The following is a 24786-nucleotide window of genomic DNA, read 5'->3' on the forward strand; positions in this document are numbered from 1 at the left end:
GATGCACCAGCCTCCCCTTTCCTTCCCAGATGCCTTGGATGTGTGGGAGGCATGCGGGGGGGGGGGGTAGAGAGAATATGTAATAAAAAAAATTACTTCTCACTTAGCAAGTTCTTTATATGGGTCTTTTAAGAGATCTCCAGGATATCTGTCTAACTCGTTGCATTTTTATCCCACCCTTCTTCCAAAAAAAGCTCAAGTGGTGTACATAGCTCTCTTCAGCTTTAATCCTGAAGATCAGAATCCTGGGCCCAAAGCCAACCAGTGATCTTGGTGGCTGGACAAGAATTTGAACCCAGCTCTCCTCAGTCTGACACTAACTATGACAGCAACCTGGTTTTCTTGATCCACAGACTTCTGCACCCTGACCGTTGTTTAGGAAGCTTTTAGATGACAGAACCCAAGGTGGCATGCCTGTGGTTCCAAGGTGGTCAGCCACCGAGGCATTGACTAGACCCAGAGCTGCTTAGCTTCAGCAAGGTACCCTGGACCTTGATCCCAGGGATGGGCAACCTGATGCCCTCCAGATGTTGTTGCACTCTGATCTGGAACCTTGATATAAATATGCTTAGCATTTTCCTTTGTAGCTTCAATTACATTATGATTGCCAAACAATGGACCACTCGATTGTTGCTCTCACCTGTGCATGTAAGCATGGTTTTAGTAAGTTGGCAACCCTAGTAAGCAGAAGCACCAAGGCCAACTTGTGCATTTGGCAACCTAGCAAATCAATGACATTGATGCACATGACACATTCAAATATAATACTTTTTTTAAAAAAAATGCATCAACCCTCTTTATCCCATTTTATCCTGCATCCCCCCCCCCCAATTTTTCTGTGATAGAACTTTCGGGTAGTCAGTCAGATATGATGGGAGTTGGAGTCTGGAGGGCCAGGAAGGAACATAGACCAAATCACACCTTTGTCCACCTAGCTCAGTATTGCACACACTGGCTGGCAGCTCTCTTCAGACAGGGGACATCCCCAGCCCGGTGTAGAGATGCCTCGGGGTTGAACCCAAGACATTCTGCATGCAAAGCAGATGCTCTCCCCACGGAGTTACAGCCCTGTACCCCACACGTTTCCCCATCCCTGCCCTACTCCACGTTTCACACCTGGCCGTGTAACACTTACCCCACCAGCTTCCCAGCCTGAGGTCCAAACCTGGAAACGAGGTTCAGAGGAGCCTCAACAAGAGAACAGCCTCGCCTTCCTGCCCCGGTGATGCTCAGGCTCTGGCCAAGTTGGATCGCTTTTCACCCGGAGAGGAGCAGCCGAAGGGAAGGGCGGCGGCATACCAGAGAGGCTGATCTCCTGAAGAATCAGTCGCGCAGGAGAAGGCGCGGGCTTCGTGGACCTGAAGGGGGTGTGAGCTGCAGCTCTGGCGCTCGCAGGCAGGCAGGCAGGCAGCCGTTGCTCCTCGCCGAGGAAAAGTCCCTGGCAGGGGCGGCAGGAGCGGGCGGACGTCTCTCTCGCACTGCTGACCGGAGATTCAAGCGCCTCTTATGTACGCTTCCCAGACCACCGGCTCCCTCGATCCAGTCCCGGCAACCAAGCCTGCCGCCTGCCTCTCCGACCCGCCCAGCTTTACGCAGGGGCAGCGCGGAGGACCCTTCTGGGGTGGGGCGTGCAGTGGTAGTTTTTCCTAGTGGTGAGAGACGCAGCGCTAGGAAGGGACATTCCCCTTCCCTTCCTCGCTTTCTTTTTTTAAACGGTCGGCTTTTATCTACTTTTAAAGCCTCTTTTTATAGTTATTTTTAATGAATATTTTATCCTGTTATGTAAGCAACTTAGAGCTAGTTGTTGACTAAGCATAATACAGTTGATTGTTTTTTTTTAAATAATAATAATCATTCATTCATTCAACGATTTCTCAAAGAAATTCTCCAAGCGGTGTTGTGCAAGTCTGGTTTTACGCAAAGCAGTACGAAAATATACAAACCAACTAGAAGCAGATAGAATCACTGAAAACAGTTATAAAATCAGTAAAACTTTAAAGCAAAGTATACCTAAAATATGCAGCTGAGTGGGTTTGTTGAAACAGAAAAGTTTTCGGCAGGCAGCTAAAACAGTATGGTGAGCGCACCTGCCTCACGTCAACAGGCAGGGAGTTCCAGACTTGCTAAATAAATACTCATTCTTTTATATGAACATTTCCTCTCACTTGCACCTCTGTTGGGGATCTAAGCATGGCATAAGCACAACACTAAAATAAATAGCAGCTTTAAAAAAAAACACAAATAAACACAAGGTTCTAGTCCCTGTGACTGCAAACATGAGAGGGAGTCCTCTTTGAATTTCAAAAGCAAGCATGAATAAAGGCTGAATCAAATCTATAGGCAGCCAGGGTGGTGTCTAATAAATATAAATAAATATTGCTGGACTTTCACAGTTCCAGTCATCTCTGACTATTGGACATGCTGGCTAGGGCATGATAGGAATGCAGCAGTATCTGGAAGGCCACAGATTATCTTCTTCTCGTTGGAGTGTTGGGTTTAAACCTTTGAGATCCCAGTGCACACCCCTGCATAGCCAGAAAACTTTCTTGGTGAACTCAGAACAAAACCTTTGACAGACTGTTGTATAGTGTTGGAATGGGAGCAGGGAGTCCTGAGTTCAAATCTCCGCGTAGCCATGAAGCTCACCAGTCGATCTTGGGCAAGTCACCCCTTCAACCTAACGTACCTCACAATATTGTTGTGAGAAGAGGCCACGGAGGGTATGCTAAAAATGCTTTCAAGTACTAAAGATCCCCAGTGGTCCCATGGAGAGATTGGGGTTGTTGTTTTTAGTACCCTGTCCCTACTAAGGACATTTAGTTTGGAAGATCAATAAATGATTATTCACTTAACAGCAGCTTTCCTTCTGTCATGGAAGAAGTCAGACCCACCTAAATCAGAAATCTGATGGATAAAAATTGGGGGCATTGTCTAGATGATAAAATTAACAAATATAATTCTGGTTTGGGAAGGTGGGCAAAGGGATAACAAAATATTATTTAAATATCCACCTGGAATAAATGAACACACAGTGCAGTAAATCCTTATGTGGTCTTGAGGGAGGGAGAGAAAACGAAAAAAAAAAATTAATGTAGGAATGACAGCTTAACAACTGATTTGGTGACTTTAATAATTATCAGCTAAAGGAAAGAAATGAAATGTTAAAAATTGCTTATGTGTTTGCATCTATTATGATGCTCGTTGAACTCAGTGGAGGCTGGTCCATGAGGTTAAATGGGCAGAATCCAACCAGGCTCAGTCAACTCCTGCCTGTTACCTGCCTGCCATCTTACATACAATGACTCTGGGGGTGGGTCTGTCTAAAGGTGTACTTAGGGGTTGGTGAAATCAGCCCCCTCCAGGGTTGCAGGCCTTTGAGGGGTGGGTATATGACATATATGTGTTTGTTGAAATGCCCCTGCTGTTGTGGCAAGATCAAACACAGGAGAGTCCTCTTACCACGGCACAAAGGCATGTGATTTTTTTCACTCTTCCTCCTCACTTTGCCCACAATCCAGACACTTAGAATACTTGGGTCATGTAAAATGCAATCACATCTAATGTGGCTATTTGGTTTTTTGTGGGGGGGGGGGCAGGGATGCTGATACAGCTTCTTGACAAGGGTGCAAGGAACCTTAGGTAAGCCTCTGGTTCTGCTCGCCATTGGCTCTGGTTCAGCCTCATGTTGGTCTCCCTGCCTTTCCACTCCACCAGCCACCTCTGGTTGGAGATGATTTTGTACAACACTCTACATGATAATTATAAATATACATGCTTTAAAAAAGTGTGTGTGTCGGGGAGGAAAAACTGGAGGCTCTGGCAGCGCATTCATCCCTGGGGAAGGGGCCTCTGCTGAAGCAAAGCCTGACCTGAAGCCTCAGTGAAGTCTTTCAGCTGTGGTTTCCTCTTCCCACCCCCAAGAAGGATCCACATGGAGATGCGTTGCCAAAGATCAAGGCCGAATCTGCCTCCAAAGACATGGGATGCAGCATCTCATCCTGCTCAAGCAGGAGCCAGCAGGGCAAGGATGCGCTAGCCAGCTGCACCCTCAATAAAGGCAGAGAGATATGCCACCAAACTGTGACATCCCTCCACAGGTTTCTCTTGGCAGCACTCAGTGCCGAACCAGATGGCAAGTTGCCCATTGGCACATGCAAGAGGCTGGGCTGTGGTTGCGCCAAGAAAAAAAAATTAGCCACAGTGGTTGGGCACGCTGCCAACTGTGACCTCAGGACGCTGGCAAGAAAAGAGATGGGAATTAAGCCAGGCTGCCACTGTCTGTGGCTGGCTGGGATGGAAAGGCGGTCGCGAGGAGGAAGGCTTAGCTGGAGCCACAGACCCACCTGAACTCAGTCTACTTTAAAAAATAGAAATCTAAGCTTCTGATAGCTGAGACACGCCTTTCTGAATTGAAATATGGAGCACATTTCATCCCACATCTGAAAAGGGTTCCTTTGGAGGCATATGAAGCCAAATATAAAACATGAGCCACCCACAAAGAAGTCCAGCTTTTGTGTTTCTGCATGAGTCTCTGTTCTGGCCCTCATTGGAAGGAGGCCAACCTGGAGCAGAGATTCACCCAGGTGAGCAATGAGAGCTGAGATGAAACATCTCCCAAAATAACTTGAGAAATTCCTTTTTTGGAATCCCTCGAACTGTTGGTGGAATGGGAATTTTCCTGCCTGTGAATAGGGTGGAAACCTCTAAGGACCATTGTGGATCCAACCCATGGTATTGTTATGAGTTTTGGGTGCCAGGGTGTGTGGGTGTCAGACACCCATAATTTCTAGGTTTAGTAAGTGTTAGAATACAATCAATGCTTGGCAAGTTAAACTGGAAGGCACACTCTTAATAGCTGGACTGAGTTTCCCCCTGATCATGACTGAGTTGTTAAGCAAGCAGAGACAAGATCACCCATCAAGAAAGCCACCAACAAGGCTAAGACACTATGCCACATGCAGAGGGGTGGGGGTCCCACTCTGATCTCTGAATTAGCTGGAAGAACAAAGGCCAGTAGCAGAGTTTGAGGTTAGCAGTTTTTGCCGGAGGAAAATCAGATCAGTCTGTAAGCAATGGAGAAGCAACACAGGCAATTACCTAGTGAAGGGTTAGGAGTGATGCAACGTAGATGTAAAGGAGCAAGTTGGAGAGAGGGTCAGAGCAAGACAGTTGATTTCTATTTTAATCGAAGGCTGTGGCTGCGGGAGAAACATGCTGTGAGCCCCTCCATTGTAGGCTCATGTTATATATATGTGCAAATAAACCATATATCCCAAAGACACCACCATCTCCACTGTGCCTCATTTCCAAACACAACCCCTGGCTAAGTGCCTGAACCCCGATAACCTCACACTGCTGTGGAGATTGGGGGTGGTATGTTAACATTGTGAAAGGAAGCATTAATGAGTTGGGCCCCTCTTCCTTCTAGCCCTTCTCTCATAGCCTATTGATTCCTGCCTCCATCTCCATGAACTAACAATATAGTATATTTCGGGTGAGAAGTTGGACTAAAATTTCACCAAGGAGAATTTTCTGAAATTTTATTTTCTGATTCCAGCCCCGCACTAAATAAAACACACAGCAACAACAACCTGTTCTAAAATTATACTTCTCTGGAGAATATTTGGAGAATTTCCCCCACAGTTTTGCCACCCACGGATACAGTGGGGTCATTTTACTTAGAACTGGATGCAATGGGCAGTTTCTTATGTGTGTGTGGAGGGAGAGGTCAGTTCACACACAACTGAAGGAGTATTTGAAGATTTAAGGAGCTATACAAACTAGCTCTGAAACATGCATAAAGTCCCTTCATATGGTGCCTGAACATGCAAATGATGTGTGGCTGTTGCATGGTGTGCCATGGTAGGAGTGCCTAACCCACCTCATGAATTCTTTCAATGCTTTGGGGGATTGTCTGAACCCTCTTTGGTCACCCCTCTCTGCCTCAGGGGTGAGCACCTTACCCAATCTCACCTACTGAAAGCTGCAGCAGAATGATTTCTGAGTTAATTCAGGGTGAGCTTTGAAATAATAACACCATCATCAACAACAATTTATTTATATGCCACCCATCTGAGTGGGTTACCTCAGCCACTCTGGGAAGCTTCCAACAAATGAAAAAGCTCATTCATCTCTCATTGTTGCCATTAGCCAGTAGCCACCAATCCATTTCAGCAAGTATCTTCTAACCATCAGTTCCCAGTGTAAGTCTTTTTCTTGGGTATTAGCAATATGTACACCTGGAAAGGGAGTGTTCTCTTCACAAGAGGACATTATCAGTAAGAAGATAGAGAGGCCTGGAAGGAGGTGAGCGTTGGAGCCTGGTTGCTGCTGATTTTGAACAAAGCACTTGCTCAAAAAGGTCCTACCCAGAGTAGACCCAGTGAAATTAGTGGACATGACTAACTTAGGTCCATTCATTTCAGTGGGTCTACTTTGAGAAGGACTAGCATTGGCTATAACCCAGCAAGCTGCCTTTTACAAAGTTTTCTCTCATCTCCCCCTGTCCTCTTTGGCAGTTGGGGGCCTCTGCCTTTGCTCTGGGATTGACCTGCCAGCGTCCCATTACACAACCCCAAGTGGCAGGACTCTGCACAAGGGGGTTCCTGTTGCACAACCATGTGTCATGATCCCTTGCACAAGTGGGGGGGGGCGGAATAAGAGGAACTGAAAGCATCTTGGAAAGGCAAGGGGGATAGCATTGGACCCTCTTCCAAGACAAGGGCAGAGGAAGTGAAAATCTGGGTCTGAATCACTTTAGCACCAACGTCCCTCAAGCAAAGTGCTGAAGGGTTAGGAAATGTGGAGGGAACATCACTGAGTCACCCCAGGGCTGTGACCTTGAAGTCAGGTGGGGACAAATATGCTGAAGCAAACCCCATCCATCCACACAGTGTGCGTCACTTCATTTCTGCAGGAAAAAATGCCAGCAGTCATCCCCACAACAGGCAGGGCCACTTCCCCTCAAATTTTGCATCTATAATTAAAATAGAAATGCATTCATCTCAGCATGCTGGGGGAGGCAGTGACCAGGTGAGCTGTGTGCCTTCCTCACCCGGCTGCCTCTCAGGTGCTGCTCACTGTCAAGGGGCAAAATCAAGGGCTGCCTAGTTTCCTAGTCTCCTGCCAACCTAGCAGTTTGAAAGCACGTCAAAGTGCAAGTAGATAAATAGGTACCACTCCAGCGGGAAGGTAAATGGCATTTCCGTGCGCTGCTCTGGTTCACCAGAAGCGGCTTAGTCATGCTGGCCACATGATCCGGAAGCTGTACTCTGGCTCCCTCGGCCAAGAAAGCGAGATGAGCGCCTCAACCCCGGAGTCGGCCACGAATGGACCTAATGGTCAGGGGTCCCTTTACCTTTACCTAGTTTCCTAAGCACCAGGCTGGTCTTTGAGATCAAGTGTTGCAGAGGCAGATTTAGAGAAGTGCAATAGGAGATGTAGTCCAAAAACATCTGGAGGGCACCAGGTTGATGAAGGCTGTTCTACACAGACCTTCTGATTAACATATGGTGGTCAGAGTGGTCGGTGGTTGGGGGATAAGAAAGCAACCCCAATCCCACCCCCCACTGATGAGTCATTGTTGTTCCCCACTGTCCATATAAGACCAACATTTTCTGTAGGTCCAAGGAAAGGTTGTGCAGAGCCCCAGTGAGATATTTTGCTAGTTCACGGAAACTCTTTTTTGCTTTCCTCCAAATTCCTCAGAAATCCCCACCCCCAACAGGAACCTCCAGAATTCATTCCAAAACACTGAAACCCAGTACTGCCTTGCACAACAACCACCCCCTGGCCCAAGAGGCACGGTTTACAGAGGTACAAGTACAAAGCATGGGTGTCATTAGGCATGTCCAGGCCAGCCTCTTAAGAGCCAGAGGCCCACTGCTGCTCTTCAAGCGACAGACCTTTGACTCTTCAAAGGTCTTTGCCAAACAATATGCAATTATCTTCCAAACCCATTCCACATGCCCTAGAAGAGGCTACTGTAATTTAGCAAAATCAGCGCTGACTCCATCAAAGAGGAAGTTGCCCAATCCTGAAGAAGCTTTGGGGCACCAGTGGGTCAGGAGGAAGTTTCCAACTCCTGGCATGCCATTGCTCAGCTGGAGCTCCCAACGTATTCTGAAACAGCATTCAGTGCTCGCTTCTTCTCCATAGAAATATAGGAAGATCCCTGCGTATTGGGCCTATGGCCCATCTAGTCCAGCATCTTATTCTCAGAGTAGCCAATCAGATCCCTTTTCTGGAAAACCAACAAGTTAGGCCTGAGTGCAACAGCTGCTCCACCCCTGCAGGGCTTCCAGAACCTGGTATTCAAAAGCATTGCTGCCTCTGACCATGGAACCAGTGCATAGCCATTGTGGCTAGTAGCCATTGATAGCCTTGTCCTCAACGAGTTTGTCCAATCTTCTTTTAAAGTCATCTGTTGGTGTGGCTGTCGCTGCCTCCCGTGCAAGCAAATTCCATAGTTCCACTATGCGCTGCATGAAGAAGTACGTCCTTTTGTCTGTTCTGAGTCTTCCAACATTCAGTTTCATTGGATGAGCCCAAGTTCTGGTGTACTGAGAGAAGGATAAAAACTCCTCTGTCCACTTTCTCCATGCTGTTGCTGGTATTTGCACATTCAGAGGCCAGAGAGAGAGAGAGAGAGAGAGAGAGAGAGAGAGAGAGCGCCCAACAGAATGCAAATGGGATAGAAGCAGACATAAGGAAGGTTGGAGATACAATGGTACCTCAGGTTACAGACGCTTCAGGTTACAGATGCCACAAACCCAGAAATAGTACCTCGGGTTAAGAACTTTGCTTCAGGATGAGAACAGAAATCACGCTGCGGCAGCAGGAGGCCCCATTAGTTAAAGTGGTACCCCAGGTTAAGAACAGTTTCGGGTTAAGAACGGACATCCAGAACAAATTAAGTTCTTAACCCGAGGTACCACTGTATTTGCTTGCCAGAGTGGAAAAACAACAACCACAGTGGAAGTTGAACAAGACATTCCTCCTACTTGTGATGGGTTAAAACAATTGTACAAATTCTTCTATCGGGGCCCTATTTTAAGAAAGAAGTGTCACCTTTAAGACAAGTTTATACAACTTTGATAGATTTTTCTAATCCGCCAAAGCTCCTTTTCCTGTGTTGGTGACTGTAAGTCTCACTTCCTGGCGGTAGCAGCAACCCCACCTTCTGGTGACGGGGCCGGGTGTTGGACAGGGTGTCAGGAAGGCCCAGCAGGACACTCAGAGACCCAGCGTCTCCTCCGCGCATATTTTAGCAGTGACTGAGTGGATGGGAATGTGCCATGCGTCATGTGCTTTCCCATGAGCCTCTGGGGAAAAGCAGCAGAGATCCCCCTCCACTTGACATGAGTCTTTAGCCATTGTAATGCAAGCAGGGAATGGCTTTTCCCGGAGCCTTTCTTTTCTCCCCACAGCCTGGCACTTGGATGACTTTTAGTACGCAAGAATGTTTATTTCCAAAACTCCCCCTCTTCATTTCCCAAAATAAAGATGCTCTTTCTCACATTGCTCTTGTTTTTCAGCCAGTGGTCCACATGGAGTACACAGAGAGAACTTTGCCAGAGAGAACATCCCTAGCGATTACTGGAAAAGGGAGGCAAAAGTAAGAAAGTTGGGTTTGGGGCAGCAGGTGGGGTGCTTAGAGGAAGAGAGGAGGAGGAGGCAAAGAGGATGCATTAGGACTTCTAAAAGTACAGCCAGGGCTGGCCCACGCAGGAGGCACACTGAGGCAGCTGCCTTGGGCAGTGGAAACCCACCAGGGCAGCTCCCAGTGGGAGCCCCACTTGCCACAACCACCACTACTGGAGAAGTGAGGAGAAGCAGCAGCAGGGAGTTCTGGCAAGCTCTCATAAGATCTTGCAGTGCTCTCACAAGACCTTGCAGAGCTCTGCATGAGATCTTGCTGCTGCTACCACTTCTGTGCCCTTCCTGCCTCCCATGCTCCATTCCAGCCTGGATCTGGATGGATTTTGCAGTTCAGTCTTCAGTCTACAACTGACTCCACCTTGGGACTGATGCTCTTCTGGATCTCCCCTAAGGTTCCATTCTGTGTGAAGCCCTCATCACACTAGGCCTTGCATGCCAGCTGTCTCCCTGCCATATTTCAAAAAGTAAAAAACCAGGACACCCCGGAAGTTGTTGAGCCAAATAAACACAATTTTCTGATTGACTTGCCTATGATCCAGGACAAAGCACCACCTTTGCCAACCTGACATGCACTCCAGAAGTACTGGAGCTAGCACAGTCCCTGCATTGCATGGTCAGGCTGATGGTCCTTCAAAGGATTTAGAGCATGGGTAGGCAAACTAAGGCCTGGGGGCCGGATCCGGCCCAATCGCCTTCTAAATCCAGCCAGCAGACAGTCTGGGAATTAGCATGCTTTTACATGAATAGAACGTGTCCTTTTATTTAAAATTCATCTCTGGGTTATTTGTGGGGCATAAGAATTAGTTCATTTTTTCCTTCAAAATATAGTCTGGCCCCCCACAAGGTCTGGGGGGTAGTGGACCGTCCCCCTGCTGAAAAACTTTGCTGACCCCTGATTTAGAGGGCTTGAGACTGGGGAAGGGTATCCCAAATGCTGTGCTGCCTAATGGACCATGGATCTACTAGACTGCCCTGTGCCACAAGAAAATGCACAGCTTCAATGCAACCACAGACAAGCAAGAAAGGCAAGAGAAGGGTGGCCTCATCCCCTCCCCATCCCTTAAGAGGCAGAGTCCCTCTCCATTCTGATCTAGGAGGGAGGGATTCCATCCTGCCCCCAAATATGCTGATCAGTCAGATCAGGAGTATGAATGAGACCCAGTCACTCAATCACCCCAAGGGTGTTTTCACTGGGCGAAAGTTATAGGCAAGAAAGTTATTGGCAAACTGTTTTCAGATATGGAGAAAAATTAAAGGGGCAAAACAGGACCTGATGAAGCTCTGCTTGCCCTGCAGAGTATTGTGGGGGCAGCAGATGCTGTTATACTGCCCCTTCAACATCCACCCTGCAGTTGTCCATAACCCAGATGCCTCGAACAATATAGGAAAAAGAAATCTACAATCCTATGTAAGGAGAGAAGGGTGAGCGTGAAACTTCCTGATCCAAGAAGCCAGAACTGAGCCAGCAGAAATCAAGTCTCATAAATTAATTAGTTTACCCAAGGCATGTCAAAAACGTCACAATGAGAAACCAACCATTGCAACCTTTCAACATCTGGTAAATTTTCTAAATTTGACATGAAAATTCAGATTTCAAATTTCAGAGATGAATGGGTGGGTGGATGATGTCACTATAAATTTACTCAATTTTATTACAATACACTTTTCAGAAAGCATCAAATGCTAACTGCTGTTGTATGTCACTTGTCAAATGTATTCCCAAATGCCAGCAACTATATGTCAGGTCTTAGTATCTTCTGATGACAAGTGCTGAATATTAAATATTTACCCAATATTCACACCCCCAGAGTGTGTTTGGAGAATCTCTCACTCAAAACCTCAGACAACAAATTGAGTAAAAACTATTACTCTAGTGTGGTATAAAAATGAATATAAGCACCTTAAGATATGGGCAAATTAAAATGTTATGTCCATGTAGACACATAATGAACAGACTTGTGTGGCAAACAATGTTCTGTACGTACTTAGTGACACAATTGTCTTTACCCAAATTCTCATCTGAGTTTTGTTTTGGAGTCTGGGGTCCACAATCTTTTTCTGGGTTGTGACTGTTTACAGAATACAGTGGAACCTTGGTTCTTGAACTTAATCTGTTCCGGAAGTCCGTTCAACTCCCAAAACCATTTGAAAACCAAGGCATGGCTTCTGATTGGCTGCAGGAGCTTCCTGCCCTCAAGTGGAAGCTGCATCGGACATTCAGCTTCTGAAAAACATTCAAAAAGTGGAACACTTACTTCCAGGTTTTCGGCGTTCAGGAGCCGATTTGTTTGTCAACTAAGCCATTTGAGAACCAAGGTACCACTGTATCTGCCATAAGAAATTTAAATAGCAAACTTGGAAATTTAGCAAGCAAATTTGTTTCAGCCCTTAAGTTCTCTGAGCTGCCAAGGAAACTCCTTTAGACGACTTTTCCACCACTAAGAGGTGCTGTGTTGTGAAGGTTAATTATTCACATAGAGAAGCCTTGACACTGAGATCATGGCAGGCGGAAGTCATGGCCTCCCTGATTCATTTCCCCCTTTCTGCCTGCTCTGAGCAGCCCTGCCTTTAGAGATAAGAGCACGTAAGTCCTCCTCAGCACAGGGACTTCAGTGACTCACATTTCCTTCCCTGGCATTCCAAGGTACCTTTTTCATTCCAGCTAGCTGTCAACCTGGTGAATATTTTACTCCCCAGACCCCTCTGCTGGTAATCTAAATTACAGGTTTTCTGCATTTCACCCTTGTGATGTTGCACCGTATCAACAGATGTGTCACACACACAAACAACACAGCTACAGGAGCTGCAGATCTCAAGAAGGATCATTAATGCACATGTGGTGAGCTTGCCAACTTAGGCAGCAATTTTGTGCGAAGGTGGTTTTCTTGGGGGGGGGGGCGGAATCTCAGCATTTATGTAACAGATTGTACCACCCAGTCTGGCATGGGCATTTCTATTGATGGCGCTGGCTCAAAGTTGTGCAGAAGGAGTTAGTCAGCTTCCTCAGGGGGTGGAAGTCACAAGGCATTGGAAATGAAAACTGGCTGCTTGGTAGAGCAAAAAGAATTGGGCAAATTGCTTTGCTAGAAAAATCCACACACCACAATAGGTGGATAAGAGACATGGTCAAGCAGGACAATCTTTTGGACACTGGTTTCCATTTTTGTCATATGTTACGGGAGAGGGGGTCACTTAAAACTCATTTTGGAGAAATGCTTTTTCTTGAAGAGTGTATCTGCTGGGTGAAACAGAGACATCAGAACTGTCCCTTATGGAAGTAACTTGTTTTCTGTGTTTAAGTCTCTTGGTGTATTTAGTTGCTGGTGTGCTTTCTCTTTATAATCCCCACCCTCTACCCCACAGATTTTGTCTGAGTCCAGTGCTAGGTGAAACAAAGGGAAACAAAGGGAAAAGTTGACAACTATGCTTCTATGCAACATCATTTAACCTTCCCACTAGAAAAGCAGAGTGAATGCTCAATAAATAGCCGGCATTGTCTAATCTCCCTGAAAACAAAACAGGGTGAATGCTTAATAAACAGTTTGCCTGGAAGCACCAAAAGACCCAGTCCCCAAGTGATTCCTCTTATCATGAGGAATTCAGCACCATTTGTAGGAGGCTTTGTGTGCTTAGCATGCCTGGAGATAGACAGAATGGAAAGACGTCCTTCATGGCACGTTTCTGTCTACTGCTGCTGTGGCACAGCTCATAGTGACCCCCTGAGGCACATTCATGTTCCCAGAGGCATCATGAAATGGGGGAGGGGGTCTGTGCCTACATGGGCAGATGTTCTGGGCCTTGACAGACAACAGCTCTGTTCTCTTCCTGGAAAGTTCAAGTTCCCATAGTATAACCGGACAAAACCCACCATTGTCCTTGAGTAATGCACATTTATTTGGGATAGTTCTGAGAGCAGATTGTGAGAGGGTGAGTGGGCAAGGGGGCTGAATGTCACAGCAAGTGAAGGGAGGAATAGACCTGAAGGAACTTTGGCACAGCCCAGAGGCATTGTGGGTAATCTATTACCTGCCTGCCATTTTGGTTTCCATTTCAGTATGATTCTAGTTAAAGGAAAATGGGAAAGGGTAAAAAATGTGGCTATAGGCCAAAGGAAGTGGTAGGCTTGTAACAAAATCATCTGTGTCCTTGTTATGCTCACGATGGATTATTATCATGCACCCTGCATAGGGCTATTTTCAAAAAGGGCTTTTGGAAGTTTCATTTGGTTCGCAACACAGCCACCAGACTGTTCTTTGGTGTGGAGTTCATTCCACTGCTCTTTCAAGTGCACCAGCTACTAGTTTGCTTCAGAGCTCGATTTAAAGTGCTGCACTTCTAAGACCAGTTCAGAGGCCTCATTCAGCTCCCAAAGCAAATATTCCCCCACCCAGATTCCACTGGAGCTGAAGTGGGGGGAGACCAGCATTTGGATAGGTATGCCATTCTCAGGCATCAGACTGGTCATTTGAGGAGCAGAGGGGCACAATAGCCTCCCTCACTAGTTGATCTGCAAGAGAGGAAGGGAAGCACACTACATGATGATGTCTGATTGTGTGACAGAGTGTGTGGAATGGTCCCATTCACTTTGGCCATACCCACATGGCCCCAGGAGGTAGACCAAGGTTTCCAGAATAGGTTAGTCACTTCTGCTTCATGGCTTTAAACCAGGGATGGGCAACCTGCAGCCTTGCTCTAACTTTATGCATTCCTCAGCCTTATTTCAAAAGCCCTTTGCAACAACTGGCAAAGGTTTTCCTGACCCTCAAAGGATGAAGAACTTGGAGTAGCGTTTTTGCCAAAATCTTTCATGCTCAAATCAGTGTGTTACATAGGCAAAACAGGGCGCAAACACTCAACAAGTGTTATGCATGGCAAATGAGCAAACAAACAGGAACTCCTTCTGAAGGGCCGGACATGTTATGAAGACAAAGGCAAAGAATTAATTCAGATTCTGTGCAATTTCCTTATCCTTCTTTAGTATGCCTTCGACTCTCTTGTCATCCAAATGTCCAGCAGTCTACCTAGGTGGTCTCCTGCCACTGATGTATTTAAAGGACATCTTGATGGTGGTCTTAATGTTTTTAGGAATGCACACTTCTAATTCTTTTCAAGCATCCCTTACAGTATGATTACACCGGGGGGGGGGGGGAGGTGTCAGAGCTGAACAGAGGTAACAGGGTTTAGTGAGCAAGAAGAAGCTGTGGCAGAGAGCAGCCAAGAATCAGAGGCAGAAGCAAAGGCTGGAGAGGAGGGGCCTAGAGGCAGAGTGGGGGTAGGCTGCTGAAGAAGCCAGGGAGTCTCCCCCTCCCACTGTGACCTGCTTTCTCCCCCTGCCCCCTCCACATTTCCTAGTACATAAAGAGAAATGAAGAGGGCAGAGCAGAGAGAGACAAGATGAAGGAGCTTCAGGTTGCTGAAGAAGGTGCCAGTGCAGAAAGACTTAGTGAGCAGTGGAATGTGAGGACCTTCAGTTCTCGCAACTGCCTCATTGGGACAAGACCTACGGGGAAGAGTTGCTGTGATCACTAGGCTTGAGCTGTGTTGTTTCTTTGAATAAAGAGTGAACTTCACTGATACCTTGTGAGTTATTGCTGACTTGCTCCTAGCTCCCGCCTTGACATGGGGGGTAAGCAGTGCTGCATGCCATATTCCTCAAAACAGAGATGGGGAATGTGTGCCCCCACTTGATATATTTGACCACCCATCAGCCTGCATCACCAATGGTCAGGGGTAATGGGAGCTGGAGTCCAGCAACTTCTGAAGGGTCCCCAGGTCCCCCCCTGCTGCTTTAAGGAAAGGGGTGGAAAAAAACAGCTACAGCACAAGTGAATCCTCAGTCATACATTCTGCTAAAATTCACTGCGTAATTGTAACAGCTGATAATGTTATGGGGACTGGTAGACTGCCTGCAGGTCTAGAAAAAATTAACAGGGTGCTCCTAGCAGCTGTGAAGGAATGCAGACCCTGGGGACGGGATAAGTGGTCACTTCCAAACACTCAAAAGGCAGAATGGATGGTGATGGCAGGAATCTGAGTGACTCCAGATCTTGGACCATGTCGCAACCTCCCAACATTCCTTCCATATTACCTTCTCTGGCACCAGGCCAGAAGGCCACCCCTTCCTCAGAGTCTTCTTACGTCCTTGGGTTGGAACGAAATCAGGCAGGTAAGCAGCATACCTTTGTCCCGGCCTTGTCCTGCCCAAACCAGACAGAGGCGGCTCTTTGAGATGGGAATGTTAAGAGCTCTGCAATTTGCTGGGAGTCAAATTGCTAGGAACCGCAGGAAGGGAGGGTGATCTTGCACTCAGGCCCCAAGCAGGGTGGGTTACAATTAAAAAACAAGGTCAGGTGGTCCGCGGCACATCTGCATGAAATATCCATAGTGATTCTAATTGTATTTTTATTGATTCGTCTGTTTCTCCTGTTCGCATTCTGAATTGTGTGGATTTCAAACGGTAATAAGTGAAATAAAAGAAGTAATAAAACACAATTAAGGACCTACAGCATCTAAGACGGTACATCATGATTACTAGTATAGGCTGAACTGTGATTAAGTGGTCCACCAAGACCTTCAGCAATATGCAGGTGGTCTGAGAAAGGAAGAGTTTGGGAACCACCAACCACAATCACATTGCCTCCCAAGGGGGAGGCACCATGGGCGGGTGTCTGGGGGAAGATAGTCTTAATCAGAAAAATGCCCCCTGGGAAAAAGAGTTCAGCATTCCCACCCTACTGCCACTGCTCCAATCCAAATTTGCTTCTTCCGCCCCATGTTTGTGTTCAACTTAATTGTTTAAATTTGAGTTTAACAACCCCACACATAAACCATCAGGAGACTGTTCATTTCTGCATCTAGATGAGCCTAACGCGGGACTTTGGCTTCATATATGGGGGTGGGGAGGGAGAGAGAGAGAAGCCAAAATATGCTTAGCTCATTTATGGTAGTGGCAAATTGTGAGCTGCTCTTATGGCCATTGGGATGCTGCCAGGGGTCATGTTTTAGCAACCATATAAATTATGGCCCAGGGCTGAACAGCTTGACATGGCAAGCAGCCTTCTCCCTCTCAGTCAGTGGTTCTCAACCTGTGGGTCCCCGTCATCCCTGAGCTCTGGCCTTGCTAGCTAGGGGTGATGGGAGTTGTAGTTCAACAATCTGGGGACCCACAAGTTGAGAAAGGCTGCTCTAGGTCAAGGCAGGGGTCCAAGTCTCTTCCAGTTCTTGTGCTTCTTCCTAGCCCATGGGGTAGGGGAAGAACCTCTGGCTCAGGGACCAAATCTCTCCCCTGGTGCTTTGCACCCTGAATGTTTTACCTGGCTGGAATGTATCCTTGAATGCTTGATAATGCCTGTTCCTTGCCTAGGTGGAGGCTAAGAGGACTGTGTGTGCATAACAACAATAAAATTGACATTTGTTGCTTCATCCACTTTTACTTGGGATCCTGCCCACCACTGGAATGTGGCCCTGGGAAACCTGCCTTGGAAGGGAATGCGGCCCTTAAGCTGAGGATTCCCCACCCCTGTTGTAGCCCAAGGCATCTCCTGGCCCTTTTATAGCTTCTTCCCAACTTCTTGGAAGAACAGAAACAGCAGGAAACAGCCAGTAACTACTGTCTCCCCTCATCTGCCCTCCCCCCTGCTGGACCAGACTCCTCCTCCAATACGCTGTCAGTACAACTGTGCCCCCATCCCCAATATGCTATTGCCTGCTTTTTAACTGTGAGTAGCTCATCTCTAGCCATGTTGGTCATTTACAAGAACCATGTAACAGAAAGAATTGGGTGTCTCAAGTTTACCGGCATTCATCTTCCCTCCCCCTCCCTGTTTCCTTTGTGTCATCTGTTTTTAGATGGTAAGCCCAAAGGCAGGCACTGTGTTATTCTTACTGATTTGTAGGCCGTGCTGGGAGCTAAACATCAGGGTGTAAATGCTTTGAATGAATTAATGTACAACTTTCCCTCAACAGTAGGCCTCAATAGCCTTGAAAGGCAAAGGGGGGGGGTCCTAGTGATTGCCATATCTCACTCCATCTTTCACCCCGCCCCATGCAGATTGACGGACAGTCATTTCCAAGATGGAGCCCAAGTTAACTCTGGCCCCCATCCACACAGCCTGCAGGTTTCTCCCACAAACAGATAATTAACGAGACACACAGGCAACCGTCTACTGAAAACTTTAATGAAACAAATAAGTTAATAAGTTAATAAAGTGAGGTAACTATTCATTGTCTCAGAAACAAGGTTTATTTGGAAATCCATTGGAGGGTCCACCTCATTTACCTTGGTTGGTCAAAGCCATGCCCCTCCTCTCTTCCTCCCCCAACCGCACAAGCCCCTTCTCCCTCCCACTTTTGGAGACGTCCGTCTTGGATGGAAGACTTGGGGTGTGTTCTCCAAAGACGCCGTGTTCAGTGCATTGAGAGGTGGGGAGAGGTGGGCTTCGGTGGGCTGAGAAGTCAGGAAGAGCTCTAGCCATTTCTTCAAGACACATGCATGAGCATGCAAAGGAGAAAGGTGCACGGGAGGCCAGAGGGGCTTTTGTGGCATGCACCCTAAGGAGGCGTGAAATGGAAGCAGGGCCCTCCCCCTAATCTGATACCTCCTTCGGCAACTGGATCACCCTGGTGATGTTGCCTGTGAGGTGAAAAAAAAGGGATAACCTTCCAGTTTTAAACCCTCCTCCAACTTCATGTATGGCAATGGTGTGGTGGCGCTAAGAAAGAGAAGACAAAATCAGTGGGGAAGGGAAGACAAAAACCATGAAGAAGAGGAAGACAGAAACAACGAGGAAGAGGAAGGACTTTGATCTGATCTCCTGCTTAAAAATAATTAATTATCCAATCAGGGTGGGAGTACACTGTGAAATCCAGGTGGCCAAGTAGAGGCCAGAAAAAGGGGAGGAAAGGTAGAAAGGAACAAGACATTCAAGCTTGTAAATTATCGTGGGATGGCTCTGTACCAACAAGAAATGTGCAATGGAAATGGAGAGCGAGGAAGTATATGGTCCCCTCAAACTACTAGATCTAAGGGCCACTGTTTAAACAGCAGCAAGCTCAGGTTTGCGGCAGAGTGTCAACTCGGCAGAGCTGCAGTCAATTGTGGACCTCTGACATGCATGCTGGTATGATGCATGTGCTTTTAGACACATCTGGTTTGGACATTATTTTTGCAGATGAATTTCTAAAGCAGAGTTGGGAAATCTCTGGCCCATTGGCCTCTCTCTCTCTCTCTGGCTCTTGGGGCTTTTCACAGGCCACAATTCTTCCTAGTCCAGGCCACTCCTTTCACAAGTGTTTTGCCTGTGTCCTTGGAACACAGGACACAAGTTTGCCTAGATGGAGAGGGGTGTGCTGCGTGTGGCTGTAGGTAGAAACCTCTGGCTCTTGCTTAGTTGGAATGTTGCCTACTAAACAAAAGTCACCCCTGTTGCTCCACCCACTTTAGCCTCTGGACCCGCCCACCAGGACATGCAGCCCCTGGAAGCTTGCCCATCAGGAAATGCGGCCCTCAAGCTAAAGAAAGATTATCCACCCCTACCTAAGTGTTGTTGTCACTGTTGTTTTTTGTAATAGCACACACCTGGAATGGTAATGTGTTGAGAAGGCCTTAGCCACTGATCTTCCCCAAGAAAGCACACTCAAGACTGAAGTCTACAGTGATGCTTATTGCAATTAAGATTAAGAAAACAGCAAAACAAACTAATTGGGAAAGGTTATTAGGAAGGCGAGTTAGAGTTCTGGACCTCGGGGACCAAGATTCAAAGCCCTAGTCAGCCATGAAGCCCACTGGGTGACTTTGGGCCAGTCGTAGCCTCTCAGCCTGACCTACCTCACAGGGTTGTTGTGAGGGTAAAACAGGGATGGGGAGAGCTATGTGCACCACCCTTGAGCTTCTTGGAGGAGAAAGTGGGATAGAAATAACATAAAAAATAAATTAGAATACCGTATCATATCTAGAGGCACAGCCTCATAATGGGAACAGCTCCCAAAGATGCAGAGGTTGGGGCTTGAAATGATGTTGGAAACAAGCTTTTGGTGAGAATCGTAGGAAGGCAGTTTAGTGGGCTGCCTGCAGGAGACTGAGGGGTGGAAATCGGGGGTCAACCAGGGTTTGTCCGCTAGCAAAGGGGCTGGATTCGTTCGGTGGTCTGAGGGGAGGGAGGATCTAAAGCTACGCCAGAGTGCCCTCCGTCAAGGTAACCACCACAAAACCAGAGCCTCTAATCATGAAAGCCTAATGCTATTGGATGCAAGGGAGGCACAATCCCTTGGGACAGGCTGGCTGCTGCCCTAAAGACAGGAATCAGATGCAACACACCCTGCAGGTCACCAGGAACTTCTCTGCTGCTGGCCAACTGGATTTGGCCTTCTGCATATAAAGGCATCAGGATTGCCTCCGTGTCCTAGTCAGGGGAGGCTCAAAGTCCACTGATTGACTGTAAAGATTGATTTCAGGTTGCATATTTAAGATTGTTGCATATCGTGTTTGCTCTGCACCTGGGAAGCACTTCCCCTGCAAGGAAGGTCCCGCTGTGCTTATGATATCGGGGCCACAGAGCAATGTCCACTACCTGGTGGGGGTGATGGAGGGAAGAGCCAAGGTGCTTAAACGCTGCCAAGAGCAGGAATAGACATTGCCAGTTATTATTCTCTTCTAGATGCAAAGGTAAGAAACCACATTCACTTGAGTCGCAATGCCCCTTGCTTTTGACTGGAGAAGAAAGGGTTACCTAGCATTTGCATAGCTGTTAGTAAGCATCTCCGACCTGGTAGAAGTCTGGAGCCAGACGCGGTCAGATACAAGCCGATAAAGTAAAGTGTCTGGAACCACTGGTGTTATTTGCTGGGCTGGGGGAGGGAGCTGTTGGTGGCTCTTCAGCCCTGGTACCTCTGTGACAAAGGAGGGTCCAGCCCCTATGAAGTTGGATGCACCTGGAGATGCTTTTGATAGCAGAGAACCTTAAAAGATGCTCATCAAAGGCTGAAGGGCAAAGGATGGAGCCTGCATCATGTTTCAGGCTAGCGTGGCTTTCCCTTCATGGAGAAGACCACCTGCCCCATGCAGTTCAGACTGCCAGGCGCTGCTATTTAGCACTTTTTGTTTAAAAAGCCACAGAAGTGCCACAATGGCTCCACAATGGCTCTACATGAAAACTGCATCCTTCTTGGAACGCCCAGTAATAGCGGCTTTGTTCTGCAGCTGGAAGACTTCAAGTAAAGTTGAGGTGCATTGAGAGGAGTCAGTTGGCGCCCCACCAGGATGGCGAGGGTGACGAAGGGCTCTCGCTCTCGGAGCGTTGTCTGTCAGAGCAGCCGGCAACATTTGTCTATCCCTCCTTCTGCCCTGGAAGCGGAGAGATGCCGCCCTCCCTAATATGGCTGGTGTGTAACGACCACATGGCTAGGCTGGACGCCATCTTAGTCCATGTTGGTGCTAGCCGACCGGGAGATGTTCAAGGTCTGAGCAGAGACAGAGATGTCCTCGTGGTCCACAGGGCTGTGGTAGTCGGAGGTGATGTCAGGCTCCCCGGTGGGGATTGGCATTGCCGTCAGGCTGATGGAGTTCACGGACCCTTTCCGCAAGCACTGAGAATAGACGCCCAACAGCAAATCCAACTTGTGCTCAATGGACTGCACCTGCACAAAGCAAGAGAGGTCTGTCAAAGGCCAGGAGTTGAGTTGCTTTCCATCAGGTGATGGAGGCGAGGACTCTGAACCTGAAGGGGAAGGCACTGCTCCCAAAGAAGTCAAGCCAAGAATGTGGCATTGTCTTCCTCTCACAACGCCACTGTAAAAAGACCCAGGAAGACCTGAACCTCCCATGTTCCATTGCTGGAGGAGATTATTAGAGAAAGCCAAGTCATTTAAGCAGAGGAAGTTTCAACAATTAGGCTGCATCTGTTGCTACTAATCTATCAGGGCTCTGTTTCAACTACAGTAACTCCAGAGCACACACAGTCTGAGCCCTGCTTTGTCTTATGTGTAGCTTAAACCTCACTGTATCCTACACCTTGGTTAAGCCTTGCCACATTGCAGAGCAGGACAAGGAGAGAGGGAGGGAGGGAGAGAGGGAGGGAAGGAAGGAAAAAAAGGCCCGCTGGTGCCCCGGATCAGAGTGGAAAGGGAAAACCAAAGGGGAGAAACTCAACTTTCACATCTCTAGCTTCTAGATTTGATTGAGTCCCTAGCTGAAAAAGTAGCCTCAGAAAGTCTGCCACCATTGCAGCCAAGTTCTTTCTAATGAGTGTTCAGTGCAATTCATTGATCTTATCGCCACTATGTCTCCCAGCTGACAACGAGGTCTTAGTTTAGCTAAATAAATAAATAAATAATACATTATTTCATATCCCACCTTTCCTGCCAAAGGAGCTCAGTGTGACAGATGTGATAAAACACTAAAAACATCTTAAAACATTTTTTTTTAAATTGACCACATATAAAGCTATTCCTAGCTGGGGGTTGCAAGAGGCCTCTCAAGTGTGTGCATTACAGACCCTTCCTTCCTTCCTTCCTTCCTTCCTTCCTTCCTTCCTTCCTTCCTTCCTTCCTTCCCTCCCTCCCTCCCTCCCTCCCTCCTCCACTTCCAGCCATACCTGCTTCTCCACCTTGACCACTCGGCCCAACATACTGAAGTCGTCCGCCAGCTCCACCTCCAGTGGTGTCTTCTCCCCTTTTTTCTTATCGATAGCAATAGACCCCCGGCCCACAATCTGATCCACACTGTGAGGCAAGTAAGAGAGAAGAGACAGGCAGGAAAATGAAATCACAGATGCAACAATGCATGGAGGGCTAAGGATGCAATGGTGAGCAACTGGCATTCAGAAGCACTTCTGCCTCCCTCCATGGGGGCAGAGCATGGCCATCATGTCTAATAGCCATTGATAGCCTTCTCCTCCTCCATGAATTTGTCTAATCCTCTTTTAAAGCCATCCAAGTTGGTGGCAATTGCTGCCTCCTGTGGGAGTGAGCTCTGTAGTTTAACAGTTCTATGCATGCAGAAATACTTTCTTTCATATTTCCCAAATCTTTCAACATTCAGCTTCATTAGATGCCCATGAGTTCATGGAAGATAATCTTACTCAGCTATGAGTGATCACAGAAGAAGAAGAAGAAGAAGAAGAAGAAGAAGAAGAAGAAGAAGAGGAGGAGGAGGAGGAGGAGGAGGAGGAGGAGGAGGAGGAGGAAGAGAGAAGAATGAGTCCCCCCCCATCTACTTTCTCCTTACCACTTATAATGTCATAAACTCCAACCATATCACCTCTTGCCTTCACAGAGCTATAATTCTATGCAGCCTTAAGAAAAGAGTTCCCAGGATTCTTTGGGGGAAGTAATGTGCTTTAAATGAAGATACCTTGCCTGATGCCAAGAGGTAGCAAGTGCCAAAGAATGGCTACAGATTTCTTATAAATGCTGAACACCTGCAACCATACCAGTGCTACAAATTGAAGCAGCCAAGTGGGCGTATATGGGCAAAGTGATTCCGCATGTAAACCGGACCCTGGCTATTAAAGGCTTTCTCGATTAATAGTAACACCTTGAATTTGGCCTGGTAGTAAACTGGCAGCCAGCGCAGACACCTGAGCACAGGTGCTATATGTTGGAGGTTCTCACTCCTGTCAGCAATCATGCTGCAATGTTCTGCACTGACTGTAGGGATCAAGCACAAGAGAAGAAGCCCCATGAGCAATGATGACAGTTCTAGTTCAACAACACTGGGAGGGAGGGAGGGGGGAGGAGGAAAGCAGGGAGGCAGGTTCTGGGTGAAAGTGGGTTTCCTACAAGAGAAACTATAGTCCAAGCAGGCATTGGCAGCTCCACTTACCGGGTCTGGAGACTTTTGATCCTGCCAAGCATGTCCAGGTGACCAGCTGAGTACTGCTCAATGACATCCTTGACGTCATACGGACGCAACGTCTCCTTGAACTTCCTCTTGGCCACCAGAAACTTGAGGATTCTGCAAAAATGTAAGAATCCAGAAGGCTTGAGGGAAAGGCAGCCTTATAATTTGATGAAAGCTGCTCTACAGAGAGACGGACCACTGGCCCATCTAGCATAGTCTGCTCTGTCAAGTAGCACCTTTCTAGGGCTGCAGACAGAAGACTTGTCTATCCATACCAGGTAGTGGGACCTCATCCATGCAAAGTAGATGCTCCAACCAATTTCCATTACCACTGGTCCATGTAGCCCAGTAAGAATTTTAGAAAAGGTGCACGGGATCAAGCCAAAGGATTAGCTAGCCAGAGCATCCTGTTCTCACCATGGCCAACCAGGTGTGCTGAACCAAAGGTAAAGTGTCCCGGAAGTTTTGCTAACACCACCTTGGTACTCAAGATAACCCCACAATTAATTGGTAGTTGTTGTCATACATGTTTATATTTGTTTGCTTTGATATAAGCTAATTGGCTTGCTTTGATGTTATCCTTATCCGTGCGCTTGCAGTACTGGGCTCTGAGCCCAGAAAAGGGAACAATCTGTAAAACTTGGGTATTTGCCACCTATGCCCTCATTCAGACAGGTGCAGCAATGGGGAGTGAACTACCTAAAGTCAACTACCCAGCCACCCCCATCACGAAGTTCAAATTGTCTCATCAAAAGCAAGGCATCAATCCATCAGAGAGGATGGATGGAAGGAGGAAAGGGTTACCCAGAGCCACACTTGCCAAATAACACAAGACAAAGGACCCCAGGGGCCTGAACCAAGAGCACTTGCCCCACAGGGCTCACCTCACTGCCCTGATGAGCATCTTCACAGCAGGCATGATGTCCTCAAAAGTCAAGTCACACTGGTAGGCCTTCTCCTCACTGCTTTCCTCTGCAGGTCCATCAACTGTGAGCAGAAACAGGGCTTCATGGGAGGAGAGTGACTTGCCTGGCATTCATACCTTCTTAGTCAGTTTAAGGAAGGCAGAAACCTCTGTGCACAGCCCACCATTCACAAATTTCCCTCCACTTTCCTCTTGATTTCTCTCCACCCTCCATCGGTTCATTTGCACAATAATTGCTTCTCCCTACCATCAAACACACACCCCGTGCTCTGATTTTGTTTATCCAACAATTGCTCAATATAGTGGTACCTCGGGTTAAGTACTTAATTCGTTCTGGAGGTCCGTACTTAACCTGAAACTGTTC

The 24786-nt window shown here is 47.4% G+C and overlaps 1 protein-coding gene across 3 annotated transcripts in view; it reads right to left on the reverse strand.

Moving 5' to 3' along the window:
* Positions 1-17816: 17816 nt before the first annotated feature.
* The window catches only part of KCNQ4 (potassium voltage-gated channel subfamily Q member 4), a 92582-nt gene continuing 85612 nt past the window's right edge, over positions 17817-24786 (reverse strand). For all 3 annotated transcript variants that reach the window (XM_081870384.1, XM_081870383.1, XM_081870382.1), the window contains 4 exons: positions 24382-24484; positions 23480-23611; positions 22251-22377; positions 17817-21294 (listed from right to left, as the gene is read on the reverse strand). In XM_081870384.1, the coding sequence (XP_081726510.1) occupies positions 21076-21294; positions 22251-22377; positions 23480-23611; positions 24382-24484 (581 nt within the window). In that variant the 3' untranslated portion in view covers positions 17817-21075. The remainder of the gene's footprint in view (positions 21295-22250; positions 22378-23479; positions 23612-24381; positions 24485-24786) is intronic.

Source organism: Podarcis erhardii, assembly GCF_964252035.2.
Source record: "Podarcis erhardii genome assembly, chromosome: 7".
Classification (NCBI taxonomy): Eukaryota; Metazoa; Chordata; class Lepidosauria; order Squamata; family Lacertidae; genus Podarcis; species Podarcis erhardii.